Source organism: Pocillopora damicornis, chromosome 13, assembly GCF_964200805.1.
Source record: "Pocillopora damicornis chromosome 13, jaPocDami1.2, whole genome shotgun sequence".
In the NCBI taxonomy this organism is placed as follows: Eukaryota; Metazoa; Cnidaria; class Anthozoa; order Scleractinia; family Pocilloporidae; genus Pocillopora; species Pocillopora damicornis.
In genome coordinates this window covers 6,084,959-6,105,450 of record NC_142682.1, presented here as the reverse complement: position 1 = coordinate 6,105,450, position 20,492 = coordinate 6,084,959, and the positions used below count along the sequence as shown (strand labels likewise).

Here is a 20,492-nt window from a genome sequence, read left to right as displayed (position 1 = left end):
AGTGGTAAAAGTAGTCCTAGACTGACCTGGCCTTTGTTTGTTTACGGGCGATTTTACCGGAGTGACAGGTGGCGGCTCCTCGTGAGACTCAGACATGGAACGAAATAGGGAATGTTTTCGAAGCTTAGCCGGCGTTGCAGTGGCTGCAGAGGTCTCCCTCTCGTTGAGGGACAAAGATCTACAAAACAACAACAAAAAAATATATTGTATCAGGAAAACCACATTCACGAAGTACGACAAAAGTTTTCTAAGAAAAGTTTTAGATACAGATCTCTAATCATTAACAAAAAGGAGAGATTTTTTTAAAGGTTTTCACTGAAGCGTTATAAAAATGCTTAAGGTCGAAGCATTACTCAAAATCCATTGTTCAAAACAAAATGTTGTGCTTGGAGGGCTTTCTGGATAACATTAATAGGCGCACTCTCCCACCCAATTACCAATAATTTAAGAACGAAATGATCCTTTCAATAACGCTTTTCTCGTTACTCCTTGTGAAATACCTTCTCCTGTCCTCGTCGGAGGATTTATTCATTGGAACTGCATCAGGGCTCATTTCAGATGTCATCGCTGACGTCTTCGTGGCGTAAGATCCCTCCTTTCCTAAGAATAACCGCTGGACAAGTCCACCCTTGTACCAAGCTTTTGGAAAGTCCAGAATCTCGTTCAAACGGCGCATGTCGTAGTTGAAGGTTGCTGAGCCAATGTCACAGATACCTTACGAGAAATTAATTCAAAGGTATGTCTCTGAGCTGTAGTAATAAAAAGCCCTCGCTTTAAACCCTTTGGCCCCTCAGAGTGACAGACATCTAATTTCGTCTAAAAAATATCACCTCTGAGTCACACATTAAGGTCACAAGAATAAAGGAAATGATCATCAGCTGAAGAAGCTTTGATTGTTAAACAAATTCTCCTTGTCAGCACTTTTGGAAACGTATGGAGAACAGTATGGAGAATATACATATTGATGTAAAAGGTTATTTGTGATGTGATGTGATGTTTTACTTACCAGAAACCTTGACAACAGTTGAGGATCCAGTCCCCGTCCCAGCCAGAAGATCAGGTGATGGCGTCCTACTCTTATCTTCCGTCGAGCCACCAGTAGACCCAACCCTTCTTCGTGACAAATTAAACTTGACGAATTCCACATTCAAACTCAGCGAGTCCTTCTTGCCAGATAAGGGTTGAGACGGTGCAAAACGGAACCGCGGACGATTTTCTTCGAGGTTGTCTTCCGCCTCCGGGGAGCCACCACTCGGAGAGCGACCCAGACCTGTGTGCTGCTTCCCGTATGGATGGAAGATGCAGAATGAAAAGCGGGAGAGGCATACAGTGAAGCTGATACCACCGCTGTCAAAAGTCAACGAGGATGGAGGCAGGCTGTTTTCCATCTGGTCTGTCCTAAGACGCGATTGATCACGGCCGAGAAGTCGCGAAGACGGTGTTTGTACTAGAGACTTGTTAGGACTGGAGTTGGAAGAAAAAACGACATCTAGTGCAGGAAGTCGCAGCATACACTCCACACGTGAAATAGGGAGACAGCTGAAGCGAATATCAGATGGCTGTACACGAATCACGACCACCACATCTACAGGAAAGGAAGAATATTCGGACATGGAGGATGACACCACAGAGCCTCCCATCTCTACCTCTGTGTCGCTGTCCTCACCTGAGGCTATGCCTCCCCCTCCGTCGACCACTTCGTCTCCACCTGGGACGCTGATTGGTTGCAGAGCTTGTTCAATAAAACTTAACAGACGTGGTTTCAACACCATCTCTTGAGGTAGTGACTGGAACAACACCCATACATACAGACCAGCTCTCTTGACGATTTTCCTGTTTTGGGTAGAGCTAATGAATGAAGAATCCATGCTTCGACCTTCTTGATCAGTCGATTCAGCGTAACTGATAAAAGAAGAATTGTCTGTGGGTGTCTCTGGCTGAACTTGTATCGTGGGTGGACTCACGCCTATAGAACCCGGGGAAATGGAGACTCCGACATTTTCAGAGTCAATGGTGGAATGGTAGTGGACACGGACATCCACTGCAGGTAACAGTACTTTTGTATCTTCAGGTTGAGGTTTCTCTTGTGCGTTCTGTTTCTGTCGCTTCTGACCAATGGTAGTCTGGAACAGTGGAGATGAAAATTTACCGCGTGCAGGATCATACAACTGGAATCGTTTGTCTGAATTCCTGGGGAAAAATAATAGACACTCTGCTGTGAACACCCAACGTATCTGAATCATTTAAGTACCATCTTGGACCAAAACCGCACGCTAATCCATATTTTTTAACTGTAGACCAGTAAAAATCAACTTGCGCTTTGCAATTTTGTGATAAAGGGTCGCGAATTATTCAAAAATTTACCCAGTAGGCTTTGAGATTGTTTAAAAAGGCGGTATTCACCTAGCCAATCAGAAAAACTACCGGTATTTAAACCAAGCCTGTCGGTGCTATCCCGCATTCGAGGCCGATTTAGTCATCTGATTGACAAATGAAAAGGGCTTTACTTTTATTTGGTGGAAAGTTTGATTTCGATGTCATACTAATGTTGGAAGTTATTTCCTTGAAAAAGGTTCGGGCCACTGATCCTGTGCTGGAATCAAAGAGAGATATCCAAGCCATGAAGCCCGCTACAAGTTTTTCCAAACTTTCATTTGCCAATCGTGGGATGCTGCTTATCTGCGAGTGCTGCTTATACGCCGGTGATTTCGATAAGTGCGATATAGAACTTGAAAACGTAAACAACGTACTTGCTGTCTGCAGTGTCGTCCTTTTCCCCTTCATCAGCAGGATAAAATACACACTGACCACTGTCAATCTCTACTGCAACGTCTAACTCAAAATCAAGATTTTGTTGTGTCTGCTGTTGTTGGGATTGATGCTGCGTCGCAAATGACTTCTGCGACGAGCCGCTCTCGTAATCCGATTCACTAGGGGTCCTAAAAGTCACTCTGGGTCCTCCTGTTTCTTCTCCTTCTTGGTGCAACATGCTTCGCAACGGGAGCGTGTCTTCATGAATCGACTTAGCTGCGCTGTTGCCAACGTTGATGATGTCGGGAAGAGATGGCGAATATCTTCCGAAAATTGAGTTCTCTGACTCGTCCTCGCAAGTAATCAGCGGAGCATCGCTGGTAGAAAATCTCTCAGGTCTCCGCGGTGACCCCATCTCCACCATTTCGCTCTCGACGTCTTCCTGGTCGCTACTCACTTGGCAACGCACTCTAGAGCGAGTTCTGGATCCCCGAACCTTCTCGGACAGAGCTTTCCTACCGTGAGTTTTGCCTCGGTCTGAATCGGCAACCTTCGAATGGGTCGATCGGCCAGACCGAGAATTTCGCCGAAGCCTCTTCCGAACGTCTTTCCGAAATTCGTTAAAGACTGCGCTTTCAAGGTCCTGAAGTCGTTTTGTTTCTCGTTCCATGACGTACGACTCCACGTCGGTTTTTCTCCTATGCAAATTCATAAAAAAATATCAATGAAACTTCTATCATTTTGCAGTTTTTTAATTACAATTTCTATTCGTTACGAATGCAATCTTAGAGGCAACGAATGTAAGTATCTAAGCAACTACGAACCTACCCCTCCCCCAACCAAACAACAGTCAACTGATTATAACAAGTTGGGAAAAATGTTGGGTTGGGGGAGGGGTAGGTGCACAGTTGCTCAGATAATGACATTGATCTGAATGTCGTCAAGATACAACTTGGTAGCAAAGAGTTGGCGACCACATTGAAAGCTCGTCTGAAATTTGGCGAAAAGAAATCCCTATTCAATTGTTGCGGTAAGTTCTTTCACAGAGACCAAAGGCACAGATTCTTTAAAAAAAAAATTCAACCGTCAACCAGGTGCAATCAAAAAAAGGAATTAAATAAAAATAGATTGCTGCCTAACCTCAGTTCATTAACCTTGCGGGCCTGTTCCCACATATTTTTCTCGATTTTTTTAGATTTCCGTCCATCCACCATGCCTGCCATGTTATCCACCTCATCTCGGCCTCCGACTGATGTACTCGGAGTTTGGTCCCTGTCTTGCAGTTCTGTAACCGAGTCAATGTTAGCCACATCCGGCTCACCAGCCAAAGCGGTCAGCGTTTGTCCCAGAGATGACAAATGCTTACCAATGTTGGTGTCGCAATGTAACTCGATACCGCACATGCGCCACTGGAAGGACATAACCCACTTCCCTGCTTTAATCATGTCTGTTATGGAACAAGAAAAAACGGTTATAATACCTGCTACAACTTAAGTTGAAGGGTTTTACTCTTGCGAACCTAATGTCCCATTTGGGTCAAGACATCCCCCGTTCATTTCTTTTTTTTTTTTTTTTAGTATCACGCGTCTAGGTGTGTTGCTTGTCTCCAGGGGGACGCCTGTCCACTGCTGGTCTTGTTAGGTTTCCAGTTTTCTTAATCCATTCACCCTTTACACCCAACATAAGTATGCATAACCTCCATACTGCTCTCTGTATATTTTCTAAGGTGCCGATAAGAAGAACGTTTAACGATCAAGAGCTCCTTCAAGTTGGTGCTCATTTCCTTTTTTCAGGAATGATCCTGTAAGAAGAAATTAGATGCTAATCACTCTCAGGGATCTAAGGGTTAATAGTGCTTGGTGGAAGAAGCATCGTGAACAAGACGGCAGAGTGCGAAAACGAGCAGCGGAGTTTCGAGTCATATTCATTCCCAATCCTCTCAGGGCTCTGCCTCTCAATTGCAAGGACTCTTACCTGGTGTCACAGGATACCTTTGTGTTCTGGAGCATAGTTCGTAAGTTCCTTCGGGAACAACACCTGGAAATACAAAAATAAAGACAAATTGTTTAGCTCCCTTCATTTGACTCAAGGCACAGCTCAAAGTCATCAACGGAAACAAAAAGTGAAATGCCTAAAATGCCTTACATCTACTACATCGCGTCGTTGACCCAGACTCAAAGTTTGGTTTCCAGTCCTCGGTGTCGGTATCAAATTTGTCGGCGAACCAAAGACAGAAGCTGTTGAACTTTCCTTTACTAACAAAAGAGACGCTTGAGCAACACGTGAGTAGCATCTGTTCAACCCTTAATACCATAGCAGGACCAGGCTCTTGTTCTAAAAACACGTAAACAAGAAGGGAAATAAAAGTGCATTTGAAGTGAGAGTCCGTAAAAATATGCAGAACCAGGTCGCGATTGGTCGTAGCTTTTTCTTATGATTGGTTGAGAGAGTGGGTTGGGTTTTCTAGACCAATCAAAGAGCAAAGTAAAACAACCAATGCAATAACGAGTTACTACCGACACTCAACACAAAATTGCCTTCACTGAGACATTTTCAAGTCAGTTATTTGCGATCTGATCAAACCTTTTTCATCATTAGTCATCCGCTTATCAACACTAACTCTTGCGTCTTGCTCCATACCAATCATTTAAAGCAAATTATCCAAGACGATAAAAAATAATCAAATTAATGTAGAAACGAGAGTGCTCTTGTAACTTATCAAGGATCCACTTACCAGCATATCTCATTTGAAAGCCTTGAGCGATACCCTGAAAGATGAAAGAGAAGACGTAACTCCATTGGGCATACTGATAACTGAATAGGTTCCATTTGAAAAGCTGGCAGAACATCTACGTAATTCACGCGCTTTTCTCGTCTTCATCCAACAACCCGCGTGGCTCGTTACCTCGGTAAACCGTAAACTCTTCGCTTAAATGTTTCTTCTCATCGACATTAATGGTTACAAACCTGATTGCCATTGTAGAGGGGAATACAAACGCCAAGTTGGTCGACAGTAAGTTGAAGGAAAAGTGATCCCGACAGCTGGGAAGACGGGGCTCTCTGAGGCAGTTTGTCCAGCACAGCTTGAGTGGCAAAATGAACCTGAAGTGAATCGAGGGAAAAAGTCACTTAATTCGTCTGCTACACTTAAAAAAAAAATAATTTCGTCTCACATCTTGTTGCGTTCAAAACTACTTTTCCTGAACAGTTTAGAACGATGAAATATAGAAGAACGCATATCGAATGAGTGTCGGAAGGAGCAAATGAAAAGTCGAATGAAACGCGGGAAAACGCGTGCGACCAAGTCACAATTGGTGTCACTTTAGCATCTGATTGGTCGAGAGGGCAGCCACAGTTTCTGGACCAATCACAGAGCAAGGTAAATCAACAATTGGAATAGCAAATGACTGACTATCGACAGTCAAAACAGAATGCGCCTACTGAATTACAGCGTGCATTACTCTTTCAAATAAGGCTTAACCTACAGTATGTTATCTGACTGTCTGACAAAACATATGATCAACATTGTTGTTCTAATCTCTCACTTCGTTACACTCGTTTGCGTGACTTGTTTCAACATTAGAAACCTTTGCATCCACAAGTCGCAAAATAACAGATACACATTTTAAGGATAGCGCATTTAAAACATAGTAAGAAAATAGAAACAAAACAAAAAAATAACTATCTGCATTACATGTATTTACAAAACATTTTAAGTAACGTTTTGTTATTCTTAGCTAACTACAAAGAAGTACTCGATCGCACACACTTTGTTCTAACTGTCTAACTCACCGACAAACTGATTCTTCTACCAAATAGACGAGAAAGTGTATTGCTAACTAGCTGTGAATGAATGTACACATAAATACGTGAGTTATGGACCATCTGGAAAACATTTGTTAAAATGGGACATGGATACCAGTTTGTTATGCTATGGAACGGTGCAAAAATAACACCAGAAACATAAGTTATGTCTAAGTGTTTGATACACTCTACACAGACGTCTCAGGCTGTACATGGAAGTGTCGTAAACGATTGAAAGGATAGGACGTATTGAGAGAGCAAAAGTAAATGAAGAAAAGGCCAGTTTCGTCAATAAGTCAGTCTGGAAAGATATCAACTAATAACGAACTGCAAGTACGAAACAAAAATATTTGGCGAAAAAAAATTCATAGGGAGTGTAAGGACAAGATGTAAAGTTGTAGAGTGCATGTTGATAAAAATCAGAAGATCAGTACTAACATCACTTGTGGTGTTCGCCTCGAGCCACTGTATAAGAGAGTGGAATCATTGATAGAGTAAATTCAAGAAGACTGTACATAACAATCACGTAAAAATTCACATTCTGTGCGAAAAGAATCAAGGCCTGAAAGATTTGATATGCCGAGGGAAAAGAAATGAAGGGAGCATCAGACGTGGAAAACAGATAAGGAGGGGACACGGTTACATTTTGGTGGGAATTTACCAAGAGCAGAGGAGGAGGAAGCACGTGCAGGAAAGAATTCGAACACCGCGTGAGCAACGCCTGAACGCTACGTGAGCGCCACGTGAAAAATGCATGAGCGCCACGTGAACACCGCATCAGCGCCACGTAGAAAACTGAAGTGACTGCACTTGAGTGTACGAGGACAGAAACAAAGCTGTGACGCGAAAAACAGAAGAAGCCGCTGACAGTTGCGGCTAATTATGGCGGGAAAACGCTGTCGGCATTACTCTGAACACATCAAAAGATTAATTAGCCTCGTGAACAGAATACTATCATACGATTATGTAGGCTTCTTATTACAGCACAAACATGCAATCGAACATGTCTCGAATAAATCAAAGTGTATACCAACCTCTTTGTTCAGCGCAAGGCGTTGCTCGTTCCAGTGTTCGTAAGCGTTCTTATAATTCAAATAAACAAGAACCGCTGAAAAAAAAGAGATTCAAACGTTCGATGTATTTATTACGTGTATACAAAAATATCTCTTGCGTTCTACACATTATGCACTACCTACTGTTATGTGCGCTATGTACCACAGACTATTGGCTACTTACTGTGTACAAAAAGAACAGAACAAAACCGAAAAAAACCCTAAAACAAAGAAGATAAGATGTTTTATAGACTGTAGCCCCAATACAGTGAAACACAAGCGCACTAAGATATATACTATTCCATATAAAGTGTATCTCTCCTGTTTACCATTTCTTCAGTTTCAACCCTTGACCACCTTGAAACTAAACTACAGACCCCTTTCAAGTTTAAAAAAAAGTGAAAATATGGCAAAAAAAGAAAAATGTTTTAAGATACCTTGTGGAAATAACGATCACATCTCATTATTCTGTTCTCCACTAAATTACACACGCAAAAAAACTTGCAATCAGTTTACCCCTGCTTCTTGTTCAGTAATGATTGTTTCTGTGGCATTCCCCGATCAATATTACCTCTGAGTAAAGGTTACTTATATCATTTTAATGTTTTCACCTTTGTCGAATGCCACTTGCTGTACGTACAAACACGGTTTAGTCAACGTCACCAGGAATGTCTCTTTATCTTCTGTGCCAGCTAACGATCTGCTGTCCTGTGAGCACAAAAAAATGAAAAATGGATACGGCTCATCATTTTTCCAAGTAACCGAGATAGGACTTTCAAAAGCTACTCTTGCAATCATTCCACAAAAAGTGATCCAATGTATATTCTTGTTAATCGTCGTTCAAACTGAAGGTTGCACTCGCTGATTGTTCGTCTGCAGATGAGGCTACCAGCCAGCTCTCGAGGCTCCGACCTTTTCTGGTCGCTATGACGCGCAATAAAAAACAACTCTGGGGCCTGAATCCGCAGTGAAAGCCGCCAATTTTGGGCACCTATGTCCGTTAGTAACGTAATGAGCTGAACCATGTTTAGTTGTAGTGCTGTGGTCAGCGTATAGTTCGATTATATTGCGAGTTCCTACGACTAACATGTTATTTCTGACAACTATGTTATGGTTTTAGGTCGCCAGACCGCGACTTGGAATAAATTTGAGCGAAGAGTCCTGTACCTGAAATGAATTACTGACTCCAATCCTGGTTTTGAAGTAAGCCAACTGCTGGTATTCGAGTTCGTTGTCTATGATGCGACTCTGTCGATGGAGAAAAAGGACTACAACTTACCACTGGGGTGCTTCTGAGTTATCAAAATTATCTTTGTTAATTGTTACCTTGTTAAATTGTCCTAAAGAGAGATTAACGTCCACTTGCGCTTTTCCAAACAGTTTCACATAGCTACTACCTATAACAAACACCACAGAATCACAGGATTAATAATTCAATAAATTTCCGAGCTAGATGCAGGGTACTCGTTTCCCGCGCTTAACACGTAACTTTGGCAGTAGGCTAGGGTTTGTTTTCCCGCCCTTTCCATAACTGTTTTCCACGTCTGATTTCGCGCAGCAGTAAGTTTTCCCGCACTCAGAACCAAGCACACGTCTCGCTCCGACATCTGCTTGATTCGCTGATCAGTTAACCGCGTTGTGACTGACCCATAAAAATAATCGTAAAGAGTTTCTAAAGCTGACGTTTCAAGCGTCAGCCCTTCATCATTCGCTCTGACAAAGGACTGACGCTCGACACCCAGCTTTAGAAACTTTCACCGGGCGGCCAATTTACATAATAAATCAAAATAATCGTAAAAGCAAATCATCTCATTATACACCGAAGCAGCACCACAGTCTCTTCAGAAACCTCCCTCTTGTGTATAAATATATTTCAAGTGTATATAAATTTATTCATATATAAAAAAAAATTTACTGAATACTTACTCCTCCTCAGCTGACCAGGAAGGAGGCCAGACGATGGCGCTGAGTTGGACACCTCTAATGACACTACACCAGTATCCAGCCTCACCGCGGTAGACGAAGGAGTTGTTGCTGTCACTTGGATTCCCTGACAGAGAAAAAAATGATGAAAAAAAGCCTCCAGAAGTGTGTCTCGTGTGCCAAAGAAGCATATCTCAGATAACTGTTGATTGCTGTGGGAAAAGTCTCTCCAACAATGGCACGGTGAAAAGCTTACAAAATTTGGTGAAATTGTCAAAAATGCAACAGAAGGGGACCCAAGAGACGTCATTATGAGAGAGAAATTCGACACTAACATGAGTTAAATAGAGCAATCTTACATCTAGTACATGCCGCGATTACCTTAAGGTTAAGACGGAATGAATACAGCAAGGGAATTTCTTTCTCCTTTGCGGTGTCCACATCTTCAGTAGACGCAGTCCTCCACAAAGGGACAGGTTGGCTCTCACCCGACACTCGCTGAAGAACATCATTCACTTCCTAAGAAACAGACGAAAATCAAGACACAACACTGTGGTTACGTTACTGTTTTTAAAGAAACGCTGACACAAGGCAATCAAGGAACATCCAAGAAAAAAACAGAATGGTTCACAAAGGAACAAAAAAAAAAGAGAGAAAAAAGTAGGCAGAATATTTAAGATTCATAATAAAAGAGTTTCCAAATGCTTAATGTAGCCATGCAATTACGTAGTGTTTACTGGACTAAAATGTATCTAAATGATAGCTTACAAATAATTTTTTTTTATCATTATCACCACTATTTTTGAAATTACTATTTTTCAATTATCATAATTTTCTGTCATTTTTGTGAGCGATGTTAGTATTGTATATTTAAAAAATAATTGGAAATGTTACAGAAATTATGATGCAAGTTAGATTTAGATTAATAAAAGGGGTTAGATTCTAAGAGACTGTGGTGCTGCGTCGGTGGGGGATATAACAGGAAAATTTGGCACCATCAAATGAGTTGATGATGTTAATTGGCCACCGTTGAGAGTTTCAGAGCTGACGTTTCGAGCTTTCACCCTTCTTTCCGAGCGAATGGATAGATGATAGATGTGCAAATAAGTTACGTGCCTTGATTAACAGTAGGTTTTGTGCGAGTTATGTGTGTCTGGCAGTGTGTGTAAGTAAACTAGTGTTAAATGGACTACAAACAATATCATTTGAAAATCAAACATGATTAAAACACACTTACCTTCATGAAGCTCTTCTGCACAAACACAAGATGGTTCAACAGATCTGTAGTGAGGCTGTGCTGGAAGGCACCGATTTCCGCAGATACGTGCAGATAGTTTTTAGACGTGGAACGACGAAAACTCTCCCCAGTCTCCGAAGGACTTTCCTTGGCTCGGACGGGCCGAGGCGGCTTGGAAATTAGTTCACCTTCCACGTGGACTGGGGGTAGTTCCACAACTGTAGCTGGCGGGATTGTATTATCCAAGGACTGAACCTTTACAGAAAACAGTCGAGTAACACAAAAAAGTTAGATTTGAGATATAGGTAAAACGGCAGCGGCAATCTCGCCACTTTTTTCTGCTTTTCAGCTTGTCTCCGCTGACCAAGAGCCTATCAAAGGCTATTTGGGAGAGAACACAGTTCCAAAAGCGTACAATTTTTTTGGCAAATCTCAAAACAGAAAGGTAAATAAACATGGTTACCAGTGATTAAATAAGCTTTGTGTTCGAAAAGTCTCGAGTTTTTCTTTTTCCCTATTTTGTTTTATTTAACAGACTTCTACGAACGCTTTGATCTTTCGCTTATTTCGCGGCACAGCGGTTTCTTCCTATATTTTTTCCAGAAATTTTGAGCGGGAAATTGGTGTGCGGCCAGCTGGAATTGATCTTCTTGCGCATGCTCGACTCTTGACTGCAGTGTCAAAAGATCCAGAGTTGCGAGAATAACTTAGTGAGATAAAAGGTGGCTTCTTCAGCTGACAAGTGTTTCAAAGCCAGCCGACGCAGCACATAAAATGCTTTACTTACTTGTAATTTTTCACAAACGCTTTACCTTAGAAGTAAAACTCAGATTGTGAGCCGGCATGGCCAACTTGAAAGTGCTGTTTTTTCCTGTGCGACCTGATCCTGTCACTCTTCCAATCTACGGAGAAAAAAGGTAAAAACCTATATACAACCCATAACTTGTAAAATAAAATACACGAGGAAACAAAATTAACCCCTCAGTGTGCGGGCTATGATTTTAACAGCTGCGATCATCGCAAAAAATTTAAGTCGGTTTGTACTTTTTGCGACCTTTCCCACAAAAAATTTCATTCGCAAGGACAAATGTTTTCAGCATTGTTCTCCGTGTCTCCACGATATGTCAAAACGATTTCTCCCCTAGCACGTTGACAATTCTTCCCAAAAACACTTTAACAGACCACTTCTCAATCGAATGCCGATATTGATCCGAGCATGCGTCGATTTTGTGTCAACTCGACTTGCGATTGGACTAAAAGAAAAGTCGCGCCACTCTTTTAACCAATCACATGCATAACTGAAACCGGCCGAGAGTTGCCAAAAGAGTTTCTCGCGCTCAAGGCAGTCCGCTTGTTTTAGGTTCTCAGTGACTCCTTGAGAGATTTACCTTCCCTCTGAGCGGCTGCTGTGACTTTGTTTCAATTTTACGACATCAATTCGAAAAGGGCTCTGACACGTTACGATCTACAAGGTCTTAAAAGTTCCAACTTTTCCAACGAAAAAATTTCCACAAAATTAGTGAATGTTTGAATGATTGTTCTAGTGGTAATTGTTTCTGGGAAATAATACAGTTCATTCTCGGTTGACTTTCTCTAATTTTCAATTCTGGAGACACGTAAGACCCCGCCTGACCTTGTACTCAGCTCGAAGAGAAGGCAGCAGCGAGGCTCCGAGGCAAAAACCCTTCAACACGCAAGTGAAAGAGATTCTAGCCACTGTGGGGAGTGGGGAGGGTCCGTCTACACGATCCCATGGAGCAAACGGCTTAACAGATGACGGAGACACAAGCTGAGCGAACTTAGAGAAATCAGATGGCGCACCAGAAAGCCTGGAGTTAGCAAGGCGGGACTGGGATCGAGTCTCCAGACTCGCCATTGATCTATGAAACACAATCAGGAAAACGATTAATAACTTCATACAAACAGGAGACAAAATGTCTTCAGTTCTTCGAACAATAGTAGCCGCATTTTCTACCAGTTTATAGAGGAAATAACCAGGGCAGAATGCATGAAGAATGACACAAAACTTTCTAGATAACTCTTCCTCGTCTCGTAATCAGCAATCAATGTGCACTTAAGGGGGGGACGTTTCTGAAGAAACTGTGGCGCAGCGTCTGTGGGAGGGAGGGAGAGGGGGAAGGGGGGTTATTTCAATACCATTTTGTTTCATCAACTGAGTTGACAAAGAAATATTATCAACTCAGTTAAAGAAACCATATTTTCTCGTGTTCCTCCTAATTCCGAATGGGTTATTACGCTAATGAACCACTAGAAAGTGCAGTATACCGCATCAATTAAACAGCTATGGGTATATAAGAGCAGTACACGATAGTTTCTTGACCAATCACGACGTGTTGTATATCATGTATTTTACAAATGCATCTTGAATTATTTATTTCATCCCTAAATCAACTTTTCCACTTGAATAGCCTTCAGGTTTTATATATGTATTAATGCATTTTCAAACTTCCTGACTTAATCATGAGGAAAAAAAAACTGTCCTCACCAATAGGGGCCTCAACTAGTGAATCAGTTTACCTTATGACAGATCTCTGACTTTGAATCTCTGAGATGTGTCGCGATATAGTGCGTGAACTTCGCGTCATCATTGAGTGTAACGCAACGGGGTGCTGAGGGATGTCGATGTCAACCACTCCCAACGTTACCAGTGCATTACCTTTCTCCTCGCTTGATTGCGTGACGGAAGAGTAGAGAGCATGAGAGCGAGACAAATTGCAGCTCACCACGGTCCTAAGAAGGTTGGAAAAACGACGATATATATAAAGTCCACAGATATCAATGGGGGCCTCTCTGGCCAAATAGGCGGCGTGCTAAACCTCTACCGTGTAGCAAAGAACTTTATAACGCGATATTGTTAGATGAAATTAGATGCTAGTCACTGTTATGTTAAACTGACACTCCTTGCCTACCCTGTGGCATATTTCGACGTCTCTTTCAGATCCATTCTTGTTTTTCCTACATGAGCCGTCACAGAGGACGCGGCATGGTCTGAAACTGTCGGCAAAATGAAGTATTACACGTTGGAGGAATTTATGCGAATGTGGGTGAGAAAGTATTTAAAGTTTCACTATAAATACAACTATTTGTATAAATAGTATTTCCAGGAATTTATATAAAACAGTTTCCAAGTTCAAGAGACAAAAAAACACTTAAAGAATTGCTGACCTTCACAGCTTTTTTCCATCTTCTCTTTCTTACAAAACGACACACTTATTTCTCTGAGCTCTGTCTCCAGTATGAGCCCGCCAATACTGGCCAGCAGTTTAACCCGTGGTAAGGTCACTACACCAAACACTGTGGACAGCGGTATCACACTTTGCGCATCCTCCTGATCCGTTATGGTAGTTGCTTCAGTGGTGCTGCGGCTGGCCGCTGAACGTCTTTTCTCAGGACTCCCTGAGCTGCGGGCGCGGCGCCTTTTACCATCTTCTATCGCACCGTCTTCGATGTCGATCTTGACATCACGTGGCTTATCTGGCGACATTTTGTCAGCTAGCAAGGGGTATAAAGAAATATGTTGAATTACTGTTATTACTGCAGAGAGCTGAACCATGTAATGATCTCACATGTGACAAGCGTCCTGCAATGGATCAACGGAGTCTTATGCATTCTGTGTGGCGATCACGTAAGAGAGACGGTAAGAACGGCAAAGGGATGGAAAGGACAGTGTAAACTCAAAAGAAGATCAAGTTAAAATATTAGATTCATGAATCACCTCCTAATACTCTCCCGAGGGTACTTCGCTTCAAAAAGCCCTTAGTTTTGGCCTCACGCGGTAGCGACGAATAAAGGTCAACAACCTGGTACATTATTCTCCAACACCTTGCAGCTGCATGGGGCACTTTTGACCTCAACGGCAGACCCCCGTCAGTGTGGTCTTCAGGGGACATCAAACTTTGGTCTCCAGATGTCAGCGGTATTTCGCATTCATTGTTTTTGGAGACAAAATTTGACAGTAACTCGAGCATGTCCACAACTTGTAGAACCAGACGGAGGAAAGAGAGATTGACACGTTGCGTGATGTTGCCACATCCCACGGTAAAGTTGACCTGCGTCAATTTGTTGTTCTCCTTCATTGAGTAAAAACTGTTTACTGGAGTCCAATTGGGAAGAATATCTCGAGGAGTTTCATCACAAAGAAACCTAAAAACGAAGTCTCTGGCGATGAATACTGGGTCTCTCTCCTGCAATAAAGATATAGGCATGAAGATTTCAATAGATATAACGAAGAACTATACGATCAGGCTTAGTCGGCAAATAAAGAAAGATGCTACTCATTTTTTCGCGGCCACGACATGGAAAATGTCCCATACAACACAGTGGTAAGGAGTCCACGCACGTGCGAACATTGTAATGACTAGGTAGCGTGCTTTCAGGCATTCAGAACTAAGTTGTTTCACAAATGTTACAAGCAAAAGCCAGTAAGTCCAGCGTTTGGTGACGCTCATAAGAGAGTGGTAAATTAACAAGATACCCGTACCTGAATAAGCTTTGTGTTTAAAAAGTCTCTAATTTTGTTTCCTTTGACACTTTTCTATGAACGTTTTATTTTCATTCGCTTATTTTGAGAGACAGCGATTGTTTCTTAAGTTTTCCTTTCAAATTTCAATTTCAATGGAGACCCAAATCGATGCCTCCGAGCATGTCCTTCGCTCATCTCCTGTATTGCCCCATACGAGGAATTTAGCCTCCGACCTTTCGATTTCGCAGTCCACTACTCCAGCTGAGCCACAGAGACTATAAACTTAGTAAAGAAATATAGTAAAGAAATAAAGAAATATGTTTTTTCGTCTTGGCAAGGGCGTGGGACAAAGGAAAATTCAAAATCAAAGAGCTCAAAAGCAGACGACAAAATTGCATTCTTGCCGCCACCTACCTGGCGGCGTCTCTTATTCCTATCCTCAGTCTCCACTCGGTTCTTTCCTTTTCCCTTTCCTTTCTTAGCCAGGTTATCAAAGCCTCCATCCACTAAATGCACGTGTAGGTACCTCAGTTTAGTGCTCACAGAGAACGTGCTGGCCGTATCTTGTTGTTCAGCAACCCTTGGAATCAGATTTATGGCCTGCAGAAAGTTCCTAAAAGTCTCGCGCTCGTCTTTGATCTGTTTACCGCTGGTCGGTACGCTGACCATGTCGCTAAACAGGCCGGGTTCCTCAGAAGAGGAGGGTTTGGAAATTAAGTCTAAATAAGCAAGGGAAAAAAAAGAGAAACTCATTCATTCACACCATCTACAGTAAAACCGAGTACAACCAAATGAGCAACCTTCTACGTCTCAGTAGTCTAAAGGGGCGCCCAGAGCGCTGCTTCGAACATTTACTGTGGTCTACAACAAAGATATCTTCTACCTTTTATCTGTTCTCCTGTATTCGTTTCCACTCCTGCCTCGACGTTAGCCTTTGTTTGTGATGTGGGAGGGGAGGTAGTGGGCGGCGATGATAGCCAACTGTATAAACTCAACTTCTTGTTGTGTCCGAGCTTTCTACCTTCCGCAAATGTTGTGGCTTTAGGTGGCTTCCTCATAGTGGTTGGTGGGGATGAATCCGAGTCCGTCTCAGACTCCTGAGACGCCTCTATCCTCGGTCTGGCTACGTCCAAGTGGACTGGCCTCGGGGACGTTTTGGTAGGAACTAATGGTTCAAGCTCCAATGCTAAAGAGTCTTTTGCTATTTTCTCTGGTGTGTCTTTTAGAGATCCCTCTAAAAAACCAATACAGTTGGATACAGAACCATCAACCAAAGAAGCAATCCTCGCATATGGACTGCAATTTTAGCAATTACTAAAACGAAGCCTGCACAAAATCAGGCTGCGACGGGATTCGAACCCAGACCTCTCAGATACTTGATGGGCGCTATTACCAACCAGGTACCGAAGCCATAGGTTGGGAACGAGGCACGTTTTAGAGAGTTCATCTTTCCCGTAAAGGAATTTGGTCACACTTGATAAAATACACATGGCACATTTAAGTACAACAATAGCTGATGTAACTGTCCCCTATAAATGTAAAGTGTAACAAAAATTTGAATCAAAACATACCATCATATTTTGATTGGTCTGCTTTAGTTAACAACGGACTCTCCTTTGCTGTCTCTGTTACTTGTGGAATATTCAAATCCAATGGCGTGTCTTCTTGCCTACTCACCATCTCCTCCCTCAGTAAAATAGCCCTGTCTCTTTGAGTCAGTACTCCACGTCCGACTACCCGACGCTTCAGTGAACTGGACCCGTAGAACGCGACTTCACCTGCCTCAGTTCCCGCCAGAAAACACTTCCATTGTCTCGCCAGGGCGAAGATTCCTTTAGCAAGGTTTTCGTTTTCTGGGATATTTGCCTTCACAGCTAGCGAGTGTTTTATTTTGTTGAGTTTGGAGCCTGTTAGCTGCCTTCGGAGTATATAAATAAGTTGGCTGGAGTGGTCCTCTTGTAAAAATGTGGATTTCTCCGTCGAACCACGGGTTACAGTGTGCTAAAAACAAAATCAAAGTACCCTTAGGCTTCCGTGACTCTGATTTTGTCACAATATATAGAGCTAAGTCATGTAAATTGCACATTTTCAAGAGCCTTGTTATGTAACCTTTAGACAAACGTAACTCTAGCTTCATAAAATTTTAATAAGTTCAATTACGTAAATTTTATGCTTGTGTGATTCTACTTTCAAGAAATTTTAGGGAGCTAAGTTGCAGTTTGGTCTCTTGAAAACAGCATTTTAAGACTCACCGCTTTGGGAATCCGTCCATACTCAGGTAGCGCCTGAGCCAGCAGACAAGCAAACAAGCTCTTTAGAAATCGTTGTTGATTCTCTTCCAATTTATTGAGAGTTGACTTCAGTTGTGTGACAGACGGGATCCAGGCTGTCACGAAAGGCACTGCAGTCGTGACGAGACTATTGTATAAGTGATAGTTTGAGGGAACAGTTTTCAAAGAAGAGGGCGACGACAGATTGAACCAGATGTTGGTGAAATTCATGGTTACATCCGTTCGCCGCGCGAGATCTGCGTCTTTCGGTTCGATCTCCCCCTGTTTAATCAAGTCTGAATTTTCTTTTCCTTTTACCGCGACGCGATCTCCTGGACGAAGTAGAGGCCTGGTAACATCGTCATCAGCATCGCTTTCTTTGTCAGAATCATTTCCACTGCTACGGCTGCTGACGGATCCACGACTCGACGGCAAAGAGCTAGCTCGACTCACACTCGTATCTGATCCTTGTTCCTGTTCAGCGAGGGATGAGCGCATTCCAGCCACACCTAACTCTGTATCAAACATAGGATTGTTAAACCCGTGAGCTTCTATATTTCCTCCCTTGCTCTTTTCTCCAAACGGGAGCCTGTTCACCTTACTTTGATGGCCAGCGGCTCGCCTTTTCTCCCTTATTTTCGGCAACACTTCACTTCCGCTCGCACACTCACTTCCGGCTTTGAATGAAACGTTATCAAGGCCGCATTCCAGCATTAATAAACTAAGTGTTTTTCCGCGCTCGACACTATGCGTTTCAAAGAGGTCTGAGAAGCTTATATAACTGCTGTTGTTTACTTGGAACTTGCATCGTGCCGACTCTTCAGCTATGGCAGTTGTCACGCAATTCTCAATGTCCTCTTTGTCACACAACTTCCGCAATTGAAAGTGAATTTGCGCACAGGAGGCATGACCGGTTGTCATGGTGTTCCGATGACGCGGTACCTTCTTATAAGGTAACATAGATTCTTCTTTGGACAAGGATTGCAGATCAACAGTTTTAGCAGTTTGTTTGGCGCTCGAAGGGGCAATCGTGTATGACACATTGGAATCTCTCCTCGGCACCTCGGTCTCCTCCGCTGCAGGCTTCCGCCTAACCGACAGAAGTTCCGCCGTGATGCCACTAACGGTTCCCGCCAATAAAGACACCGACGGCGACTTTTCTTCTTCTACGAAGCATTCCGGAGAGCCTGGAATTTCACTGTGCTCAACAGATGCAACTTGTAGAAAACAAAAGTTGATCTTTGAAGTTGAAAACGAAACAACCATCTGTTTTTGTTTGGGTTCCTCAATAACCGGAGCTACGGTTGGCGAACCTAAGGGTGCTTCTACCTCACGCCTGTCGTACAGGCTTTCAGTGGCATCCACACATTTGTCATGCACCAGATCTACAACAAGGGCCGGATGCAAAATATTGTCCTGTCGAGAAATCGAGGACACGTACCTATGAAATAAAACATAACACAAGCTTCAAAACTAGAGATCAACCACGCATTCTATACGATTCATTTGACTTTCGATAAAGAGCGAGCTTTCTTAGGTCATCCCGAATTCTGGATCAATCAATAAGGACAATCGCTTCTTCTCTTGGATAGCAAGGTAACACTCCAACATTTCCTCAGGCTTCCCTTGACATTACACCCCAACGTCAGTATGGATATTCTCTACAGTGTTCTCTATATTTCCTATGGTGCTGACTAGGGGAACTTGATTAACCCTTAAACTCCCAGTTCAAATTTGTCATTCTCCTTACTGTCATTTATACATTTCTCATTATTTTAGTTCAGAGAATTTAGTATTTGATCAACTAATTATCCCAAATCGATATTTTTCTTTATTCTTATCACTTATCTGGTTGATATTGTATTGATATTGTAAGGAGAAATTCTGTCTTGGTCACTCATGGGAGTTAAAGGGTTAACAATCAAAAGCTTCTTCAGCTAGTGATTATTTCCTATATACTCGTCACCTTGTGTGTGATTCAAGGGTTATGTTGTATGGATAAAGTAGATGCTAGTCACTCGCTTGTGTGTGATTCAAGGGTGATGTTGTATGGATAAAGTAGATGCTAGTCACTCGCTTGTGTGTGATTCAAGGGTGATGTTGTATGGATAAAGTAGATGCTAGTCGCTCTCAGGGATAAAAGGGTTAAATTTCCCAGCACCCACTGCTTTGGTATTTCCCATTATCGCGTACCTCTGCAAAGCCTCCAACAACAATGGCGTGACGAGGATATTGATGTCCCCAACAAAGCGTAACAATACAGTTTCTTCGTTGCGTGACTTTTTTGTCTTCCTGAGAGTGTGATCTGGGGAGCATTCCGAGCTGGAACTGGCCGACGTTCTGTCCTGTTGATTGATAGCTGAGTTCCATCGAGTTTTGAGATTGGAATCACGTTCACTTACGTCTAATACTCCAGAACTAAAAAAGAAAATTCACCATAGGAAATAAAGAAAATTAAGAGGAGTAAACCTGAGGCACGCAGGCGAACAATTTAGCCACACTATTAGTTTACTCTGAAGCCCTGAAGAATACAAGGCTTATTAAAGCGTTTATTTCATTCTCTTCCCTGAAGTGACCTAGTATTTGCAAATAAAGGACTGGATTGATTTGAAAGACTGAAAGACGCACAAAATTTCAATCTAAAAAATTACGTCTTGCCACACATTTAAACATAGTAACCTGGCATCATCGTTTTTCGCCTCTCCTTGGGTTTCCTGTGCAGAGCTCGTTGCCTTCACTGAGACATTGGGGGAAAATAAAGATTCGGCACTGGAAGATGAATCTTCTTCCTCCTCCCAATCGTCATGATCTGTCCTCTTCTGAGTTTTCTTGACGAGCAGAGGAAACTCGATCTTCTCGCCGTCTTGGTAAGTAAACTGGGGAACTCCGGGAATGACAAAGTCTTCTTGAGGTTCTGTCTCCTACAACAACAACCAAAAAATAAAAACAACATACAAAAAAATAAACAAAAT

At 42.4% G+C, this 20,492-nt stretch overlaps 1 protein-coding gene across 1 annotated transcript in view; it reads right to left on the bottom strand.

Moving 5' to 3' along the window:
- Positions 1–20,492, bottom strand: part of LOC113680961 (bridge-like lipid transfer protein family member 1) — a 47,940-nt gene that overhangs the window by 8,075 nt on the left and 19,373 nt on the right. Inside the window, exons 27-54 of the mRNA XM_089192096.1 lie at positions 20,200–20,441; positions 19,714–19,938; positions 17,503–18,961; positions 16,822–17,251; positions 16,134–16,484; positions 15,665–15,969; positions 14,504–14,972; positions 13,954–14,280; positions 13,698–13,782; positions 13,306–13,518; positions 12,401–12,647; positions 11,580–11,669; positions 10,768–11,022; positions 9,912–10,049; positions 9,534–9,657; positions 8,934–9,004; positions 8,775–8,855; positions 8,219–8,315; positions 7,590–7,663; positions 5,719–5,853; positions 5,486–5,519; positions 4,897–5,085; positions 4,726–4,788; positions 3,892–4,198; positions 2,751–3,449; positions 1,007–2,190; positions 501–714; positions 27–178 (exon numbers count right to left, since the gene is read on the bottom strand). Coding sequence (XP_089048222.1) covers positions 27–178; positions 501–714; positions 1,007–2,190; positions 2,751–3,449; positions 3,892–4,198; positions 4,726–4,788; positions 4,897–5,085; positions 5,486–5,519; positions 5,719–5,853; positions 7,590–7,663; positions 8,219–8,315; positions 8,775–8,855; positions 8,934–9,004; positions 9,534–9,657; positions 9,912–10,049; positions 10,768–11,022; positions 11,580–11,669; positions 12,401–12,647; positions 13,306–13,518; positions 13,698–13,782; positions 13,954–14,280; positions 14,504–14,972; positions 15,665–15,969; positions 16,134–16,484; positions 16,822–17,251; positions 17,503–18,961; positions 19,714–19,938; positions 20,200–20,441 — 8,260 coding nt within the window. The remainder of the gene's footprint in view (positions 1–26; positions 179–500; positions 715–1,006; positions 2,191–2,750; positions 3,450–3,891; positions 4,199–4,725; positions 4,789–4,896; positions 5,086–5,485; positions 5,520–5,718; positions 5,854–7,589; positions 7,664–8,218; positions 8,316–8,774; positions 8,856–8,933; positions 9,005–9,533; positions 9,658–9,911; positions 10,050–10,767; positions 11,023–11,579; positions 11,670–12,400; positions 12,648–13,305; positions 13,519–13,697; positions 13,783–13,953; positions 14,281–14,503; positions 14,973–15,664; positions 15,970–16,133; positions 16,485–16,821; positions 17,252–17,502; positions 18,962–19,713; positions 19,939–20,199; positions 20,442–20,492) is intronic.